This window comes from Diceros bicornis, chromosome 9 (genome assembly GCF_020826845.1).
Source record: "Diceros bicornis minor isolate mBicDic1 chromosome 9, mDicBic1.mat.cur, whole genome shotgun sequence".
Taxonomy (NCBI): domain Eukaryota; kingdom Metazoa; phylum Chordata; class Mammalia; order Perissodactyla; family Rhinocerotidae; genus Diceros; species Diceros bicornis.
In genome coordinates, this window is record NC_080748.1 from 24,761,267 (window position 1) to 24,781,455 (window position 20,189).

Here is a 20,189-nt window from a genome sequence, read left to right on the forward strand (position 1 = left end):
AGCAGCACGTGGCCTTGGACAGCCACTGCTCCCTCCACATCATCCAGGGCCCGCCCGTGACCTCCTCACCAGGACCCTCCTCACTCGCCCTTCGTGTTTTCACCTTCAGCACGGTCTGTTCTGACATGAGATTTAACATGCCTGGTAATTACTGTGCCGGATGTAGTTTCAGACATTCCAAAGATGAAGTTCTCCAGGGTTGCTTGTTATCAGGGATTTTACTCGTTCTTCAATTCTCAAGGGCTACTGGTTTGATCCCAGAGGGACTGTTTCCCCTGCCCTCCAAAGGAAATACCAGATTTGAATAAACCATGACACTGCAGCTGACAAGGTTTAACTCAAGTGATAGCTAAACATTAAAAATTAAAAAAAATTAAAAATCCTAATAAAGAGCTTATTTTGTACAATTAGAAAAGAAAGACACTGGGCCAGCCCCGTGGTTTAGCGGTTAAGTGTGCGCGCTCCGCTGCTGGCGGACCGGGTTCGGATCCCGGGCACGCACCAACGCACCGCTTCTCCGGCCATGCTGAGACCGCATCCCACATACAGCAACTAGAAGGATGTGCAGCTATGACATACAGCTATCTACTGGGGCTTTGGGGGGAAAAAATAAAGAAAAAGAAAGAAAGAAAGAAAAGAAAAGACACCAAACCATTTCGACATAATTTATGTACATTATGGCTTTATACAATAATAGCAAAGATTGTTCTTGTGTCTGTAAGTACATCAGCATCATCAGGCACTTCTCAGAGATATCGGAACAGGAACATGGAATCTGCACTGCTGTTAAACTCGAGGAGCGAAACGCAGAGGGGCACGGCTACGTCCTGACAGGACTCCTGTGCCCGCACCTGGCCACACTGCCAGGCCGTGCACCACCCTCAAGGAAGAGGCCAAGAGTAATGCCAGGCTGTTTTGTTTGCATAAACCACATCACATTTTTTACTGAATGATTACTCCCCAACTAAAACCACAAGAGAAACTTCTCATTTAAAAGTCAGTTATAAATTAAGAACTCTTAAGAACTGAATATAAGAATTTCAAGTAAGGGGCTGTGGGGGTGGGGGGATGGGATTGATAACATTTAGCCAGCAGTTGAACAAGTCCAAATTGTATACCCTCAGAGAACTATTTCCATTTTATGTGTCCTTCTCCTCTTCTCAGGATGTCCCATGATTTACTGCTCACTGGGATAGAACATTTGCTAATTACCTTAGACTGTCAGTTTGTCAAAGCAGAACTTTGCATGTAATGCATCTATTACCTAAATATATTCCATACGTCTATATTACGGAAACAATACTTTATATTTAAAATATCTGAATAGCTCTATAATACAATATGCTTTTAATAACAGTACAAACCAGAAGAAATCAATCAAACAAGGCTGCATAGGTGATATCATTTGCACATTTCACAAAGCAATCATGTACAATAACTGATATACTAAAGTCAGTATTCGTACAGAAAAAGAATTATCAGAGGTCACATAATGTTTGTTTTCAAAGTAGACAAGGTGCCTTTCACTGATCTTCACTGTACCCGAGAAAGCTACCCAGGATCCATGTTAGAACTTCAACACAAAGAAAACCTGAAGGAAAAAAAAGATATTTACACAGACTTGGGAGGAAGAAACATCTTTTGAAAAGTCACTCTATTAAGTAGTCACTCTATGAAGATTTTAACAGTGATTTTAGCTGTAGTTGCCTCTTTAATGAATGAAACAGCGTTCCGAGGCTCGCTGTGTGATGGCATGGGAGCAGGAGGGTGGTAGTGCGTGGTAACAGAAATAGGAACATGAGTACTCTGGCACCAACAAGTTCTATTACACATGCAGGAGGCACTGCTTAGAGGAACTAGGGTTTCTAAAACTAGACATATTTTGGAGTGGCCAAAAATGAAGATGGTTAGGAAGGTGGCTATTTAATGAATTTTCAAAATAGTAGAAGTCACAGTGGGAAGCTTACAAGAGAGCTGGGCTCCTGTAGGAAATCTATCAGCAACACTTGTATACTTGTTAAACACATAGGAAAAACCAAGCCAACAGAGATGCAATTCACAGGCAAGACAAAGCATGTGTGATCTGGGCTAAGTACACAGAAATCAGAGCCTTCTCAAGAAGGCAAGGGGAACATTTTTGTGCCTCTGTTCCTTTTATCGTGCTGACTTTGGGCATTCCACATGACTTGAAAATACTGATGGATTAAATGGGACGCAAAGTCAATTAACTTGGTCTGTCAGTTACAGGTAATTAGGAAATATTAAAACATAATCATCAGAATTATAGTTTAGGTTGCTAAAGGCTAAACAAATTCTCCAATTCTTAACTTATGCTAAAGCTTTTCAAATAAACTAAAATATACAACTTACAGCTGGTTTGTTGGTTTTCAAATTAATTGCCCTATTTTTAACCAAGTTCTGTTCCATTCAGTGGCCATGCGCACTCATGAACAGAAAGCATTCTACAAATCACTCAAGCCCCACTTTAAAATTTCCCCCTTCCACTGAAATTTCCAGTGTGCTAAGTAATCTGCAGGAGAGAAGGGAAAGGATGCCGTGTGAGTGCTGACATAATCCTTCAAGGCAGAGCTACAAAACTAGCCTCCCCCTCTGCCAAAATCAGAGCATAGAACTATGAGGGAAAACTTCTGCTGAAGCTCAACTCAAAAAGGTTAAGTTGATCAAAACCCCTGAGTGAGAAAGGAGCGCTGATTTAGATGCAGGTCTGCCTCCCTCTCTGGTCTACAAACATTACAAGGCCTCCCAGGAGTAACTGCATGACGAGCACAAAGGCGTCTATCAGAAGACGTGATGCTCTGTGGTGCGCTTAGTCACAGGATAACAGAAGCAGATGGAATTTCTTTAAAATACATACATAAAAACATATTAAGTTCTCCTAAAAGTGAAACACAGAATGTCCATAACTGTACATCACTCTCCTGCCAAAATAGGGCTAGAAACGTTGAGTATGCGAGTACTACTTACAATGATTTTAAGATTAGTCAGAAACATCACCAAGTAGCATCCCAAAGTGTACAAACCAGTTAAGCACATATAAAATTAGTACTAATCCAGTTAGAAATACAAAATGAAAATTATGGATGCTGCCTCAAATATCTGGGATTCCACAAATTTACAAGCAGACTATGTAACAAAGTAGACTCTAGTTTTAAGAAAACATTACAGTTCAATATCTATTCCAAAAATGATCTCAAGTCTCAACAATAACATCAAAAATCATTTATCTGGAAATTAGAACCATTTAAATGTTTGTACAAATTTGCAAATAACAAAATAAACAAACAAAAAAAATAGAAAAATCTGTACAAGGCTGGCATTTAATCTTTTTTTTTTTTTCCCCCAAAAGAGTGACAAGTCCATTAATTCAGCAGATTGATAACAGGCTATTGGTTCTCATTATGTGGCAATGTGAACAGGTCCAAAACTGTTCAGAGGAGGTGCAGAATGGAGAGCTTGGTTCTTCGTGATTGATTTGTCAGTTCAGCAGAACACAGGTAGTACAAACAAAAGTTTAACTTATCAAGGACATGAGACCATCACAGTATTACAAAAAGAGTATAAACTTTCCTTGGACCAAATGGATATTTAAAAAAACAAAAACACACACAAATACAATTCTGTAGCTACTGCTTATATACAAAACTTGAAAGCACACCAGGATCCGAAAGTCTTTTCTGCAATTATATGGTGTAGTGAGTTTGGCACTTCATTGTAATGAAATTTCCAATGGCACAGTCCTTATCTACAGCAGCACATAACCTGCAAACATCGGGCAAACATCCTGTACAGGAAAAGTGTCTTCGCTGCCAAGTTTGACGAAAAGAAAAAAGAAATGCTTTTTTTTTTTAAAATCAAGAAAACGAAAAGGAGGGGTGAAGGACATCTTTGGACTGCTTCTCTCAGTTCCTGCTGTTAGACAATCTGAAGTACTTTTCAGTGTAGCCTAGAAAAAAACATAGACACACAATGAAAACATAGCCAAATTAAAATAATTCAATTTAACATATTAGAGTGACAGGCATAGTTCGGGGGGGGGGGGGGGACCTAAAGCTTTCTCAAACAGCTCTGAAATCATTCAGAGGAAAATTTCACTTAAAAAAAAACCCCTTCAATATTTGATTTGTATCAAATGCATTCATTTATTGAAGAGCTACTAACAAGATGCAGCCATCTAACTGTCAAGAGAAAATATTTAAAGCAGTTAGAGGAAGCTACCTAATGTTTTAGCTCAAAAGAAAAATTTATAAGCTGCAAAAAGGGTGGAGAATGAATGATACAAGATGCTTCTCTGCAAGGGGCAGCCAGGTGACATCAAAAAAGCCCTAACCATGGAAGGTTCGTGGAAAGTTACCGTGTTCCTCTCTTTTAAGTTCTGTTTTCACAAAGTCTTTCAACATTGGCGTGATCTTACCTGCTCACTAACTCATTCTTAGCCTGACACCCAGCTATGTGTTGTCGTCTTGACACTGTGCGGGAAGCTTTGGTTGGGCAACACATTGTCAAAGTTAAAATCCAATGTATCTCCATCCATGAGGTCATTCCGAATGATGGACTCCATGTCACAATCCAAGCGCTCGATAAACATGCCATCCAAGTCACTTGGGAGCTTCTCCTGGTGGAGAATGCCCATCCTGCCATAGCCGTTGCAGCTGCTCACCGAGGAGTAGCCCCCCAGGGCATTCATCTGCATGGGGTGGGGCAGAGGCACTTGTAAAGCTGTCTTCACTGGGGCCAAGCGGTTCATACCCGAGGTGTGGGGCATCGTGTTTACCGCGTGGGGCAAGGCACGCCCATTAACTGCAGACGTTGGCTGAGCATGTCCAGGGTGGGTATGGGAGCTAGGATTCATCATTTTGTTATGAGATGCCTGGTTGCCATAGCCTGGCATGACCGAATTAGGGCCCATCAACACATTCTGGCCAAGGACCCGGCTGTTGGGTTGGGCCACCCCAGGATCAACCTGTGTCATGATGTCATTATGGGGAGGAGAGTCAGAAGTAAGTAACTCCTTCAAGAGTCCTGGTGCACAGTTATACTGATTCATACCTCCATAACTCGATTTGTTGTCCTGAAGCGTTTGCATAGGCATCTGGGGCAAAGGGCTCATGCTGGATTGGCCGTATGTATATTTTTGGTAGTTTGGGCTGGGTGAATTCAGACTGGTGTTTGGCGGTGCAAAGGAGTAGCATGGTGTCTGCTGCATCATGGTACCAGGTGAAGACTGGGTTGAAACAGTTAATGACGTTGGTGATGAGAGAAGATTGAGATTATCCAAAAGGTTTTCCATGTTTTCAGGATTGCTTATCTCAGACAAACTGGGTAGAGTAGAAGTCATCTTCGTGGCAGAGGGTGGGTACACCATAGAATGCACATCCCCATCTCCAAGATCGTCCTGTTCGGTCATAATGGGAGAAAGTCTCCCACTAATAGTACTAGCATTTGAGCTAGTTCGAGGACGAAATGTACTCCAGTTATCAAAGTCATCATTGCTGTGAGAGCCAGGGCTTGCAGGCCATTTAGAAAACTGAGATCCGGGGCTGTCCCCGGCCCCCTCCTGGCCAGACTGGAGGGCTGCTTTCTTCTTGGCAGCTCGGCCTCGGCTCTTAGCAAATTTACTGTTGTTGTCCATGGATGCAGCTCTCCTCCTGGGGGATTTCCCACTCTTGCCTCCCTCTGGATTGAGCATCCACCAAGAACTTTTTCCAGTTCCTTCATTCTGCACGCGAATGAACTTGCTGTGTAGGGACAGATTATGACGAATTGAATTCTGTAAAGCAAAACATCATGTTAGAAATGCAGTACTTCTCCACTTGGAAAACTCACTACTCAACATAGATTACGTTATTACATGGAAGACAAGTAATATTTTAAAAGAGTTTATGGTACAGATTTCAACCTCAACAGTTGTTACAGTTCTGAACTCAACTACGAAAGAGCTCAAACGAATACAAGAGAAATAGTATCTTACCTTAAAAATAGTTATCTGTCTCTTAATTTAATGAGGAGACAAAATTAAGCACGCAGTATTATAAACACCTTCTTTTATATAGCTATATTTTACCGGGAAATTACAGGAACTGGTTTTAAAACCACTTAAATTTTGCTTAGCTACAATGCTATGCAAACAGTACTCTGTATCAAAGCGCTATCAAAACCCCTTCCATTCTATCACCCCTAAAACTACTGCCAGTTCTCTTTAGACTGTACATCTGCCATTTACACAGTGAGAAGTTTTATATTTCGGGGCCCACATGATTAGGGAAAAGAAAGAAACGAGCAGGATATATTCTTAGTCAAGAATTAAAAGCCTGAAAACTAATAAGACCTAGATTCATCTACACTCTTTAAGTCCATTAGCTAAATTTTAGAAAGTTGAACTGCCAACAAAGGGAAAAATTTAAATTCAAGTGTTGTTTGCCACCTCCCTCCCAAAAAACAACCAGTAGTATGCACCAATTAACTCAACGACATTGCATCAGAGGTGATACTCTGTCCAAAAAGACGACCTGGGAGGGAAAGATGTGGTGGAGACAGCAAAGAGCCCGAGGCTTCGATCCGCTAAGCACAGCTCCATGAGGAATTGTGCCACATATACCCCAGGACAACCAGGAAAGAAAACCAACTGTTTTTGAGCACTTAGGTGGCTCTGCTACTCACAGGCTACATAACCTTGGGAACCCTATATGCCTTAAGTTTCCTCACTGTACAACAGAGATAAATAATAGACCCTTGTAGGGCTGTTAGACAGATTCCATGAGTTATGGGATGTAAAATGCTCAGCGGTGTCTGGTATATGATAAGCAGTCACTGAGAAGAAGGTATTAGATCCCAACTTTGGGGGCACAGGATATCGCCATTCTGAGCCCCGTTTCCCTCCTCCTATTCACTGGGGTGTGGGTAGGAGCTTAGAGGTATTACAAACACAAACCCACAACTCCAAACCCATGGTGAAGGGGGCTGGAGATGGTCTCCCAAGCTCCAGTAGAAGCAGCGGAGCCAAGGCTGCAAATAGGAAGCTCCAATTTGATTCCCCTACTGGACACTCGGCAAGACTGTCAGCATCTGGAGAGCCTCTGGGACAAGTTTGGAAGAGAAGTGGGCTCCTATGAAGGAGGGATCATGTCTTATAGCTTTTTGTCCCTAGCACACAACAGGTCACACAGCAGACTCTTAGTATCTGCTCCTTCAGCAGCCTCTGAGCTCAGGTCTCTGATCCCAGGTCCAGGAGCAAGATTCTGGGCGTCCTAGACCCCTGGGAGCAGGGCTGTGCGCAGGGCCCCCAGACTACCCCAGCTTCCTCTGCTTAACTGGGTGACAGCCTCAGCTGATCAAGTTCCCTGGACCCCTGCGGCCCCCCTCCCCGACCACGAAAAGGCATTGGCTGAATTTGTGGTCACCCAGGGATGCAGCCACAACGCCCACATCCTCATGCCGCCGTCGACGTGGGACGCAGATGCCTGAGTGCCAGTCACTGTGCCAGAACAAAGCCTTTGCACAACAGGATAAGGCTGGGGCTCCAACACAAACCATAAGCTCAAGCTTTTTCTCATTAAAAGAAGGTAAGACACAGAAAAAAAAAAAACAACCCACCACCACCACCTCACTTTCCAAAGGGAGATGCAAAAGTCAGAGTGGGGCCGGACAGTCAGGGCTGAGAAATCCACATTTCAAAACGCCCTCTGACCCTCTGTACTACATTCCACCCAAAGATTGCAACACAGCAGCTATGTGACAAGCCCTCTGCCAGGGCACACAACGAGGGTGGGTCAGACAGGGCCCTGAATGGGAGTCTCCAGGCTGGATGCTGGGCAGGTGTCTTAAGTGGATGGCAGTGAGGGTTTCTTCTGTTTCCAAGAATTCTCTCTTCCTTCCCACCTATGAATCTACCCCCAACTCAAGACAAGCTTTGAGGAAGACTTGGGGGCTTTAAATCCATACAAGAATCCCTAAAAGAGGCCAAGTACTGCATTCCTCTAATGTCCTATTCCATTCCCATAAGATTTCCCAAATCCTATAGGAAGGTTTTACACACACACACACACACACACACACACAAACACACACACTCCCAGAGCCACAGTCTCATCTGCTGTGCCTACCCACACCAGCAAACCAAGTCCTGAATTCCTCCTTAAAGAAGCAGGCCTGCCCCCGGGGGAAACCTGGAATGGAGCTGAGCACTCTGATCCTGCGCCATGTTCCACGCCATGTTCCATATGCTGGAAGTCTGCGCATTTGCACAACATTCCATCAGGACTATCTTGTTCTTTGAACACAATAGACACACTGATAAGCTATGATGAAATCTCTGGAGGAAAGGAAGCTTGACTCCTGTCCCTGTCACATTTAGTTAATGATAAAGAAGGAAGATCTTCCTAGATAGTAGCTTCCTGGCTGTCTGCGCTGACTGGGGGAGGGGTGGCGGAGCTCTGCAGCACACATCATTAAATCAGATTATTTGCAACTGCGATCGGGGGACATTTCTAACACGTCTGCAGAATACCTAATGATGAAATCTTTAAAAAGCTCAGGGAGCATTCACTAACTCAGGTGGGACATATATACATTAACTCACTACTTAGATTTACAGGGGGAAAAAAAAGGGCCACAGCAAGGCCTTACTTATCAAGACACTATGCTACATAGTTTTCTAAGAGGACATTTCAGGTCGCTTTTTGAGTAACAGAGCTGTCTCCTAACTTTGCCAACAATTAAAAAAATTTTTTTCCGAACAGGAAAAGGTTTGCTGTGCAGGGCTTATTACATAAATTCCTGTTTTTCATGCAGCCAGCAGGACGTTAAAGAAGCTATAATTTCCAATGGGGGGGGGGGGTTGTTGAATAGGTAAATCTTATAAAAATATGTGTTGCTATTAACGATGTTATGCCTGCAAATCTCTGCCGGACACAGCCGAGGCCGGAGGAAAGTGCAGTTCACCCGTGGAACTGTGCAGCAGAACCACATGCAACTGTCCATGCTCTGGGATATTCAGTTCTTGAACTATGAACAAATACTGCACAGGGAAAGAGGCAGGGTGTGAGGACAGAGGGCTCACACACTGTAAACCACGTACCCGAATCCTGAGTTTCTGCACGACGCCATTAGAGAACAAGACAAGTCAGCAAATCGCCTCTCCACTAGCTGTCCTCTGCAGCCCGGGCTTTCTGCTCAGGCTGAGGTGGCTTTCCTCTGCACATACCCCCTCTGCGACCTGCTCCCCCACCATCTGCATGCTTGGCCTCCCCAAGCAGCGCAGCCTGTTCTTGAGAAGCCTGACCCACGACCACCATGGATCATGTCGGGGGAGGGGTATCCTGAACACAGTATACACTTGCTGGTTCAACTTGCTCTGCCAGCTATTTCTGACTCTTAGGTGTTCTATTTCACGCCACCTACACACCACATTCTGAGCTCCTTAAACAGCAAGGGGCTAGAGTTTGTTTTTATTTCCTAATCTCAAAGCCCCTAACAGATGCTCTACACACAAGATATATCCGCAACATCACAGGGAAGATGTCATGTCTTACACATCTTTTATCCATCCACTCATGAACCAATTCATGCCAAGTAACATTCATTAGGACCTCTGTGCTAGGTGCAGTGAAAGACACAGAAGGAATTAGACTCAGAGTCTGCCCTCTAGGTGTTTTATGATCAACTTGGGGAGAGAACAAGTCCACATAAACAGCCACTCAGGACAGAAAATGGTGCACACAGGACTGTCCAGGAGCACTGACTTTTTCCCAGGAAAGGTCACCAACCCTCCAACTTCGGTCTCAGCCCAAGTGTCCCTTCCTTCCAGAAGCATTTCCTGATAACCCCATCCCAGCCTGCAGCTCTCTAACACAGGACTTTGTTTACTCACCACAATTATGATTCTACTATGTCTGGTCCCTCGTGGATGTGTCTGGCTCCCCACTACCCTGTAAGCTGCATGAGCTCGGGGACCTGGTCTGTCTTCATGGAGCTGTCTTCACAGCACCATCATCAAGTAGGCACTCAAGTGTCTGTTAAATAGATTAGTAAGTCCTACATTTACAGGCTTGTTGCAAGATTACATGAGGTAACACACATAAAGTGCTTACCTCAATCAATACTAGCTGACGCTATTGTTTTTGTTATTATTAGGATAATGTATCTTTAAAATAATATTTCTGTGTTTTAGAAACTTATCTGTATTATAAACATTAGTCTCATTTCTTTATAATCATACCTTGGCACAGTTCCCACTGACATGAGGCTTTTACATGTTAGTTACTGGAAAACTAGACCAGTTTTGGGGTAAGAGGTATTTTTTCTCTGCACTAGATTGTGTCTCAGATGCTGAAGACGGATGTTAAGGAAGGAATTCTGGTACTAAAGCTGGTCTGTTAAGGTGCTTGCTGGTCAGTGTCATTAGAACACTCAAGTCTTCTCAGGGTGCTGCCACCACGCCTTGCACGCAGGCATCACACACAGCTGGATCTCAGCGCTCTGGATGCAGGACGTGTGCGACGGGGGAAGAAGTAGCAGTGACTGGAGCAGGGCTATTCCACCAGGCCACTGTCTGGAGTCTCCCCGGGGGATGGTTATGACTGAGCTCTGCTAGTCCACCACCTGCCTGGCTGGAAGAAGAGAGGCTCTGAGGCTGGCCAGCCCCTCGAGACCTCCTGAGGACACAGGACAGAAATGCCCCTAGCCCCCCTGTTCTAAAGCAATAATCAGACAGCCGTTGAAGTACAAGAAGAAATCTTTATACGTTTCACTTACTTTAAATTTTTTATCTCATTTTTTTAAAAAATTTATATTCACAATGCATTATACAACGTACACAATATATTGGTATAGTATAAATGAATATTCTATCAAAAAGGGTATGTGATTCTTTAAAAATAGTTTATTACAGTAGACTATTACACTAGTCTATTACAGTAGACTTCTAGTCTACTAGAAGCTCCAACAAAGAAAATCAAGGGAGCAGAACCAGCCCTGGAGTCAAGTCCAGCAAACTCCCCACTGCCCCTCCCAGGCCTGGGTTGAAGAAATGGTCTGGTCCAGCCCTTGGTCTGCACCCTTCCTCCCCTGCCCTGGGCTCCTTCCTGACCACTTCTCTTTACCCTCAGCTTCCCTGGACTCTTATTCTCTTGAATCCTGCCTTCTGACCTGAGCTGCCAGCTTGTCTCCATCTAGCCTGTCCATCAGCGTACATGGAGACCACCGCCTCTCAAGCAGGGGTCTTCCTATTGCTGCTGCATTCCACTTTTCTTTCTGCTACGCAGTTCTAAGACTACTCTGCTCTTTGTGTTTAACCAAAAATAAAACAAAACCAGCGACTTAAGCTGACTACATGCAGCTCATGAACCCTTGGCCTTCATACTTTATATCTGTATTTTACCTTATAGTTTACAGGCTGTTTTCAATACATCCTCTCATTCCATCCTTGGAAGAGCCCTATAAGGCAGGTATTATTGGCCCCATTTCAGAAATGGGAAAACTGAGGCTCAGAGAGTAACCTGCCCAGCTAGGACTCAAACCAAGGTTTTATGACTCTGTGTGCAATACCACTGCCAACTGGAAAAACCACCTCTTCAGCTTCGCCGTTGTTAAGCAGCAGCAAAGGAACATACTTAAGACTGAGGTTACACGTGTGTACCTTGAGGGAGCGGAAATAATTCTGTTTACAAATACTGGTTTGCAAAACTCATTTTCTGCCCGAACGAGTAATAAATTTACAAAATATGATTTGCTTTTAATTCTACTAAGGTTACTCTCTGTGGCAGGAAACCATAGCAGCTGAAGTGTGAATTTCAGATGTGAGCATCGCCCCGGGGGGAAGCTTGTGTAAAGAGGCTGCGGGGACCCACAAGGAAAATGGAAAGGTCTCCAGAGGCCCCCACAGCCTAGAACTGCCCATCGCCCTGCCAGAGGGTGGGTGTGGGCAACAGTCACCAAGTCAAACAAAGAGAACTTCAAACTAACGCATTGGAACACATGACTAAATGAACTTGTTGTTCTAGAAATTCTAGAAATTCTTTCAAAATGCTAGACAAACTAGATTTTTCCAAAAGTATTTTATCTAATTTCTGTGAACTTTGTCAATGCGTGCGATTGTTCTGTAGACTCCCAGCGTGGACTTGACTCCCTCCTCCTGCTTCCTCTCTTTTACACCAGCTCTTCCTGCACTTCTACAAGTGAAAACAAACTAAGGAGAAAGTAGGAATAATCTCTGTTCAACACAGAGTTCCCATTAGAGTTGCTAATAAAACAACAACTCTGTAAAAATAATCCATTTTGCTTGCAAACAGAAGGAAAATGTGACCTTTTGCCAATCGTTCATTTTACAAGTGATGCCAATAGATGAATACGTTATCAATAGACAGCATATAAATTCACCTTTTAAAAGTGTTGTAATAGAAGATTTGTTGTGAATAGCTAACCCACATGCTCACACATTAGGCCCTGGCATTCAGCTCTTCTTCCCTAAGGCTGATTTCATTTCCCAGAAACCTGTCCTGCCTGCCTGAACATCAGTGATCCCAAGGGCCACTCTCACCCCCTGGTTTGCACTGAGGACTCGGGCTTCTCCAGTAATCCCAGGGCTGTGGACAGAGGACTCATAAAACTTGCAACCAGAATGCACTAGGAAGGTTATCTGGCCTAACACCCTCATTTTATGTTAGGGAACAGAATTCAGAAAGATTAAAATGCAGATGGGAAGCTCATGGGTGTTCATTTACAAAAAGCAGATGCACATGGGGCTTTCGTCCTAGGAGGAATGGAAGACAAGTATTGAGAACACACAGCGTCCTCCTCCAACCAAACCACTTCGTAGCTGTAGGTTCTCAAACAGCTACAGACACACTTTTAGCTCTAAACAGCTTTATCTCTGACTCAAATCATTCCAAAAGAAGGAAAATATGACTATATTAAAGTAGCTTCTTCTAAAAAAAGAATGTGGGAGACCGTGCTCTCATGTAAAACAGCACCAAAAGGACAAATAGAAGAACTCACAAGCGCCATGAAAAGGTTTGTGTATTTGGGAGGGACGTAGGGAGGCGGAACCCAAGGTCGGACTAACTGGGGGGCCACTCTGAGCTGAGTCACTTGATCTCACTGAGCCTCAGTCTTGACATCTGTGACACGGTCGGGAGCATCACATAGAATGGTTAGGGACTGAACAGCATAGTATACATGGAAAAGTGCTTAGTGCACCACCTGACACAGAGCTGAGGAAATAAAGGCTGGCCACTTCGTGATAGGAAGTAAAGGGATGTATAAACAGGAATTTTTAAGCCATCATGAATGGTTACAACTTGACTAAAAACCATTCATCACAAACTTCCTGCTTACCAGGCAGCCAGCCTTCCTCAGGCTCGTTTCCAAATCCTTACAACTAAGGTGCAATCCTTCGTTTACAGAAAAATTGTTTTCTCTCCTTAAGAAGATTTTAAATTTAAAAGTATGAGTGTTTAACTAGTGTGTCACGTCAGCCTTTTAGGTGACCAATGTCAGAACACGTGTGTCTACAAGGCTGTTCAGGGAGAGGGAGATACACCAGGTGACTGACGACGGATTATGTCCAGGATGGCAATTATAAGAACGATGCTCTTTCTCATGTCTTCTCAAACACTAGTCACCCACCAGCGTTTACAGAGAACAAACCCTAAAAGAGGCCTTGAGAGGTGGGGGATTTCAAGAACACATTGCAGGACAAAATGTTTGGCAAAGAACTGAGTTACAAGTGAATGGGTCTGTGGTTTTAGGAAACGAAGAGTGAAGACAGAGACACCCCTACCATGGAAGGAAGGGCAAGGGGGAAACCTTGCAAAGGAGAAAACAGACGGTGCTCAACAGTTAGCCTGATCTAATTTAATAAGCTCTCATATTAGCTGAAAGCCTAAATATTTCAGAGTAACATTTCAGCCAATAACCTCATACATTTAGGATTTAAGAAAAAATCTTCAGGGATAGAAGAGAAAATTTACTTAATGATATTAAAACTATGCCATGCCATGCTTTTTGCTTCCCAGAAGACTGTAATTAAACAGCACAGTGCTTCCTCTGCTGTGTCCCACAGGAAAACCCCCAATCAAAGCAAGCTACCATTTTATGAAAGGAAGGCCACAGTCCTTAATTTTCAGAATGTGAAAATGGAAGTCCTTCCTATATCACTTCAATGCCATGTGCTTTACACACTATCAGAAACTAGGAACTCCAAAAGACAAAACCCAAAACAATCCAGGTGAGGTTCAAACTGTAGATGCAGGCATCTTCCCTTCTGTTCCAGATCATGAGGCATTTATCTTAATCACTTTCCTTCTACAACCTCCCTAAGTTAAGTTCTTGTTGTTAGCACCGTGGAGTCGATCCCACCTCCCAGTGACCCCGTGTACAGCAGAAGGGAACCTGCCCGGTCTTTTTGCGCGATCCTCTCATCTTCTGGCACTGTACCATACAATGCTCTGCTGCTATTCACAGGGTTTTCATGGCCAATTTTTCCGGAAGTGGGTGGACCAGGCCCTTCTTCCCAGTCTGTCTTAGTCTAGAAGCTCTCCTGAAACCTGTCCATCATGGGTGACCCTGCTGGTATTTGAAATACTGGTGGCATAGCTTTCAGCATCACAGCAACACACAGCCGCCACAGGATTACAACTGACAGATCAGTGGTGTGGTTCCCTGACTGGAAACGAACCCAGGCTGAGGTGCTGAGTGCCGGATCTTAACCACTAGACCATTTGTTTAAGTCAAGTCTGGAAAACAGAAACCACCTCACACTGTTGTACACTTGAGCCTGATACTGCCATACAAGCCCACAAGGCCAACTAGCAAATCAGTGTCATCAACTCTGGCTAATAAGGTCCCTGTGGTGGATATACAGAGACTAAATTTCATTTAGCTAAAATTCTTTTAAACGCCCTTTTTTTTTTTTTTAAAGGGATCCATAGGCTACTAAGAAATTTCAGAGTGGAGCTTATTTCTCCTGGGATTAATGTAGTTTCAGTGCAGCACGCAGGCATCCCTGGCAACCCTTTAACCCATTCATGGCCTTCCCCAGGGAGGCACAGACACTGGGCACTGCCAAGTCCACAGCAGAGAGCCACACTCCCCACCCTGCCCATCTGGGGACCTAAAGGAGCCTATCCTTTCTGAAACTTCTATTTAATTAACCACCCAGAATATGGACTCTTTTTGCTGCTCTTGCCTAATGACTGTCTCAGACACATAGGGCCCCCACCACAGCAGAATATTAAGAGGAAACTCATTTCTTGCTGAAGTGATTCTGCTGTTTTCTAATGAAAATCTGTCTCTATTTTATAGGCCATACCATTTTTCTAATCTTCAAAGGCTCTACAAACGCACCGCTTTACAATGCAATTAACTACTTTATGTATTTGGCTACCAGAAGAATGAGGCAAGACAAAACAAAAACCAAAACAAAGAACACATTAGGATTTATTCTCTTCTGGTGAAGAACTTAAATTGGGTATAAAATGAAAACATAGCATATCAATAGCTTGGTCAATGTTAAAGTTTTTTCAAGTTATTGGAGGACTACAGTGAATTTTAAAGTATTTTGTCAGAGTGAAACCTGTTCATGTTAGGTAAAAGTTTATTCAAGGTATATGCCCACACTGTTTACAAAAGCCACTGAAAAGCTTTACGAATATAAATTCTAAGGCAAGAACACTGAAACTTTGACAGATTAAAATCTCTAGGATAATATCCCACCCATAGGAAGTATTATTTAGAATTGTTTTTTACCCTAAATATGTTCACTGTCTGAAAATCTAGTAAAAAATGAATCCACTGAATGCAAAATCTACTTACCAATAACTACTACTTTTAGTAAATAGAATTAAAAAGTACAAAGTCTAGGTTTATGCATTTTTTCTATTGGGAACTCAAATATGATAAATTCAGATTACAAGAAGAAAAACAAATTGCAATAAAGTATAACACTCTGAATTACATATTATTTGCAATATAGAGTTTTCTTGGATACACACAATCATAAAACCAGCTTGCCTGCTCATTATTCTGGCTAAGGAGCCTAATGCAATAACAACTTGTGACAAAGTTTGAAACAATCATTCCTCAGTGTAATCCTACCCCCAAAAGATAAGAAATTTCACGTTTTAACTATTTTAAGCCCATGATACATTTCTATCAAAGGATTCATGAAGACAGACACCAACATACTAGAGAACCATCTTAGTCCTCAAAGTAGCTATAAATTAAGCTGGAGTAGCACGCAATTTTAGGACAAAACATCTTCTTTAAAAGAGTTTTCTAGGTTGGGTTATTTAGCTGTTTGTTTATTTAATTATACATACACCCGACTGTTCCAAAAGGACCACAGGGTGAACTGGTGCTGGAACAGAACATGTCCAGCCAGTCAGTCTCACCCCAGCAAGAACCAGAGCACTGCTTTCTGGGTGGGGGGGGTGGGGACCAAGGAGGAAGGCTCTCCCAGTACCTTGAGTCAGTCATTTTTATTGGGAACACAAACAGAAAATAAACTTTTACCTTCATTTTTATCACTGGAAATCCATCCAAAATTAATCAAGAGATTGAGCAAAGCCTAGCTGAAGTGAGTGTAACATAAACTATTTAAATCCACTGACAACCTCAGAAATTAATTTATTTCCATTCACATTTCAATAACATAAATTAGGATCTTTTAATTCAGCCAAAGTAAGAGCCATCAATGTCATTTTCATTCAACAAGCATTTATTGAGCCCCTACTGTATACTAGGTACTGTGGAAATAACAAAGTAGCATAAGGTTTTTCCTGCCCACATATATGGCTGACAACACAAAAACATAAGGTGGCACATGCTCAAAACAAAACAGGAAAGACCCTCGACTGGAGTAAGGACACAAGGAAAGGCAAGATGCGCATTTCTGGATTAGAAGGGAAGGGAATTCTTGATGTGAGGGCAGAACACCAATTAGAGCTGACTGGTACGCTACCAGGTGGTGAAAAACATGTGCTCTAAAACCAGACAGATCTGGATTTAAACCCAGTGGCCACCATACACTGCCTGAGTGATCCTGGGCAAGTGACTTACAGTCTAACAGCATTTATCTCACTGAATCACTGCACTAAATGCTCAGTGTGTACAAAGTGCCCAGTAAATACTAGCTAGTCGTATTAGTGAGAAAATTCTTTTAAAAGCACTAATAAGACACGCCTAGAGAAGAAAGAAGAGCTAAGTGTGGCTGTATGTGAGTGCAGATACAGAAAGAGGGGAAATAAGGGGACTTCAAAAAACAAGCTAGGAGCTTGCATTTCATCCTACCTGCAAGGCACAGGACAGCAACCGTAGGATCAGAAGTTACGGCGTGGAACCTAGAGGAAAACGCCAGCCTCTCTTCCCACGAGATGGTGGGAGAGAAGGAGAGTTTGTGCCCTGCTTGGAAAGCAGATATTTTTGATAATCCAAAAATTTAAATGTGTGGGTGCCTGTATTTTTACATGCGTATGAATTTTTATTGATAAGCAAAAGCATCTCAGGGAGGTACTGTCTTTTGGTACAGTTCTTCCCCACCCCAAAAGGTGTCCTTGGTTCCATTCCCCTGCAGAGGATGTTGTTGCAGCTCGTGTGGAGAGGACGGCCTCAAGGAACAAGCATCACCTTCAGGACTTCATCTATCTATCTGAAAACGATGGGATTTTAATTAAAGCAGCTGTTTGGCTTTTGTCTCATGACTTGAATGTCACTTGGTTGTTTTGAAACTTGTGGCATAATCTCTGATTTTTTCAGTCAGAGGAGGGCAGGATACTAGGGCAGAGACCATTTGTTTTGAAAACAAATTTTAAAATTCTCCCTACTTGAAATCCACTGTGTTTTCATACTTTTATCCATCGTTCCCAACATTTGGCATACAGATTCAGTTCTTACTTTTTGAAAGGTTTATTTTTGTTTCTCGAGGTCATTGTCTAGGCTCAACCATAACATCTTAAAGGTTGTTTTGAACAGCTAAAGGGAAATTAAAGGAAATAACGCGGTACAATGTAACCATGGACTGTTCACCATAAACATGGATAAAGCTACAACAAATTAGTCACGGGTTAGTCAGTACCCTAGAGGGTACCTGAGACCAGGGCCAACACTGACCCATGGCTGGACTGCAGTGGGGTGAGGATAAACTGAGATGGCATTTGGCTCCCCAATAATCCCACATACAACACCCCCTGTCACCAACTAGGTGCATCAAGAAATTCAAAGGTGGGTTTGGAAACCATTAACTGTTTTTCCAAGTTGTTTCTTTTTCTTTTGTATGTTAAGGAGATGTAACCACCAGCCATCCTGAAACTGACCAAGCAAGAAACTCAAGGGAGATGTAACCACCAACCATCCTGAAACTGACCAAGCCTCACCACAAGAGCTACGCCCATGACCTTTGCCTTAATTTTTAATACAAAGATCTCTCCAGGAGGAGCTTAGGCCTCATTATGTGGAAGCATGTTTTGCAAGCCTGTGCAAGGGAATACCCGCCTCTCCCTTTTGAATATTGATTCCCCAACTGAAATAAAGTTCTTGCTTCCCTTTGTTTGGGGATGCTATCACTTTGGAAATGATTCCTCATGGCCTCCTATTTGCTGCAAATACGCTTTACTTTGTGACACAACTTCCACTGGTGTAGAGTCTTATTTAACTCACCAGGAGGCAAGCCCACTTGGTTCGGTAACACCCCCCAACACACACACACCCATCATCATGAAAGGCACCACACACACAAAAAGGAAAGAGGTCTAAATCTTGGGAACTTAATTTTTAATGGTTGATTATATCCCATCCGAATTTGATTATAAAAGCACATGATTGTGGGTATAAACCCTACCTTTCCTCAGCAGATCCCACCAACCTTCCTTCTTCCACAGCCCAGATGCCTGGGCCTCTATCTGCCTCCTTTCCTTTCTGTCCCAAACTAAGTTAGCGCCGTGCAACTTACGACCAGGTTTAAAAGTCACAACATCACTAGCAAACAAAGAAACAAGAGTAGATAGTGCAAACATTTTGGAAAACATGGGTCACACAGTCTAACACTTTGCCTGGTCACTTTTCTGGAGGACAACTGAAGAACACTTGCTGAGAGAAATACTACACCTTAGGCTATTAACTTTCCCATCTATTTCATAGCACTTTCTCCCAACCATTCCTCCTAGTGGGATCATTTTATTCGTCTTTCAAAACCAAACCACGCACTTCCATTAATTCAGAGTTCCCATCTTTTGGATTTTAAATACTGTATGTGAACTTTTGATCTCCACTCAACTCCTTGAACAGCTTAGCTTAGGTAAGGATGAAAGCAGGCAGATTCTCTGTTCTTAAAAAAAAGAAAAAACATCAAGTGTAATGTCCAAGATCAGTTCTAAGAAGTTGGACTTGCTTCCTCAGTTTGAGATTTCAATGCAAAATAATCTATCATTTCTGCCTGATTGGAACAATTTACTTCAAAATAAAAGAGTTTTGTTAATAAGTTTGGCTTCTGCTCAAGTAGGAGAGTCAATTAACGAGATAGATGTGGAATCTGCCACTTGCACCCTTACCATCATCCTCCCATCCCCACCCCATCATCAGCCAATCTAATAAGAGCAACAAATGCAAGCAAAGTTGAATATTAAACATTAAAGAAAAGCTGGGGAGGGGTGTTGATGCAGACCGCCTCACTCAGGGAATGTGCCTTGTCAGACGCCTGCCAAGATACAACAGCATGCTGTTCTGGGTCCAAATTTCTTAAGTCCGTCCTTGCCAAACAGTACAGCTGTCACTCAGGCTACAGTTCATGGACCTTTACCTAACAACAACACTGACAACTGGTCCTAGAATGCTGATCCTGTTGGTTGAGAACTTTCCTGCATTCTGGTTAAAATTCTACTCCATAAAGCTCCTGCTGAACTGCTGACAACAGCATGATCATAAGGATCCCCCTGGCCAGCCTCTCACCCTACCCCAGGGTAATCTTGATTCCCAACGTATCCCCAGCCACTGCCCAAGTAAGAGCATCCCCTGGACTCTCCCTCCGGGTCTGCAAAGATTAGACTTTCCTCTAACCACTGAGGTCTTCTGGAGCATCTCCAAAGTAAATCCAGGATGAAGATGTACATTGCGGCCTAGTAAAGCATCTTCAACATGTGCTCCATAAAATAATGGTTCCTCTTAGCGTGAAAGGAGTTCAC

General features: G+C 43.0%; 1 protein-coding gene across 2 annotated transcripts in view; it reads right to left on the reverse strand.

Moving 5' to 3' along the window:
• Positions 1 to 651: 651 nt before the first annotated feature.
• The window catches only part of FOXO1 (forkhead box O1), a 93,946-nt gene continuing 74,408 nt past the window's right edge, over positions 652 to 20,189 (reverse strand). For both annotated transcript variants that reach the window (XM_058548071.1, XM_058548072.1), the window contains 2 exons: positions 4,433 to 5,788; positions 652 to 3,964 (listed from right to left, as the gene is read on the reverse strand). In XM_058548071.1, the coding sequence (XP_058404054.1) occupies positions 4,451 to 5,788 (1,338 nt within the window). In that variant the 3' untranslated portion in view covers positions 652 to 3,964; positions 4,433 to 4,450. The remainder of the gene's footprint in view (positions 3,965 to 4,432; positions 5,789 to 20,189) is intronic.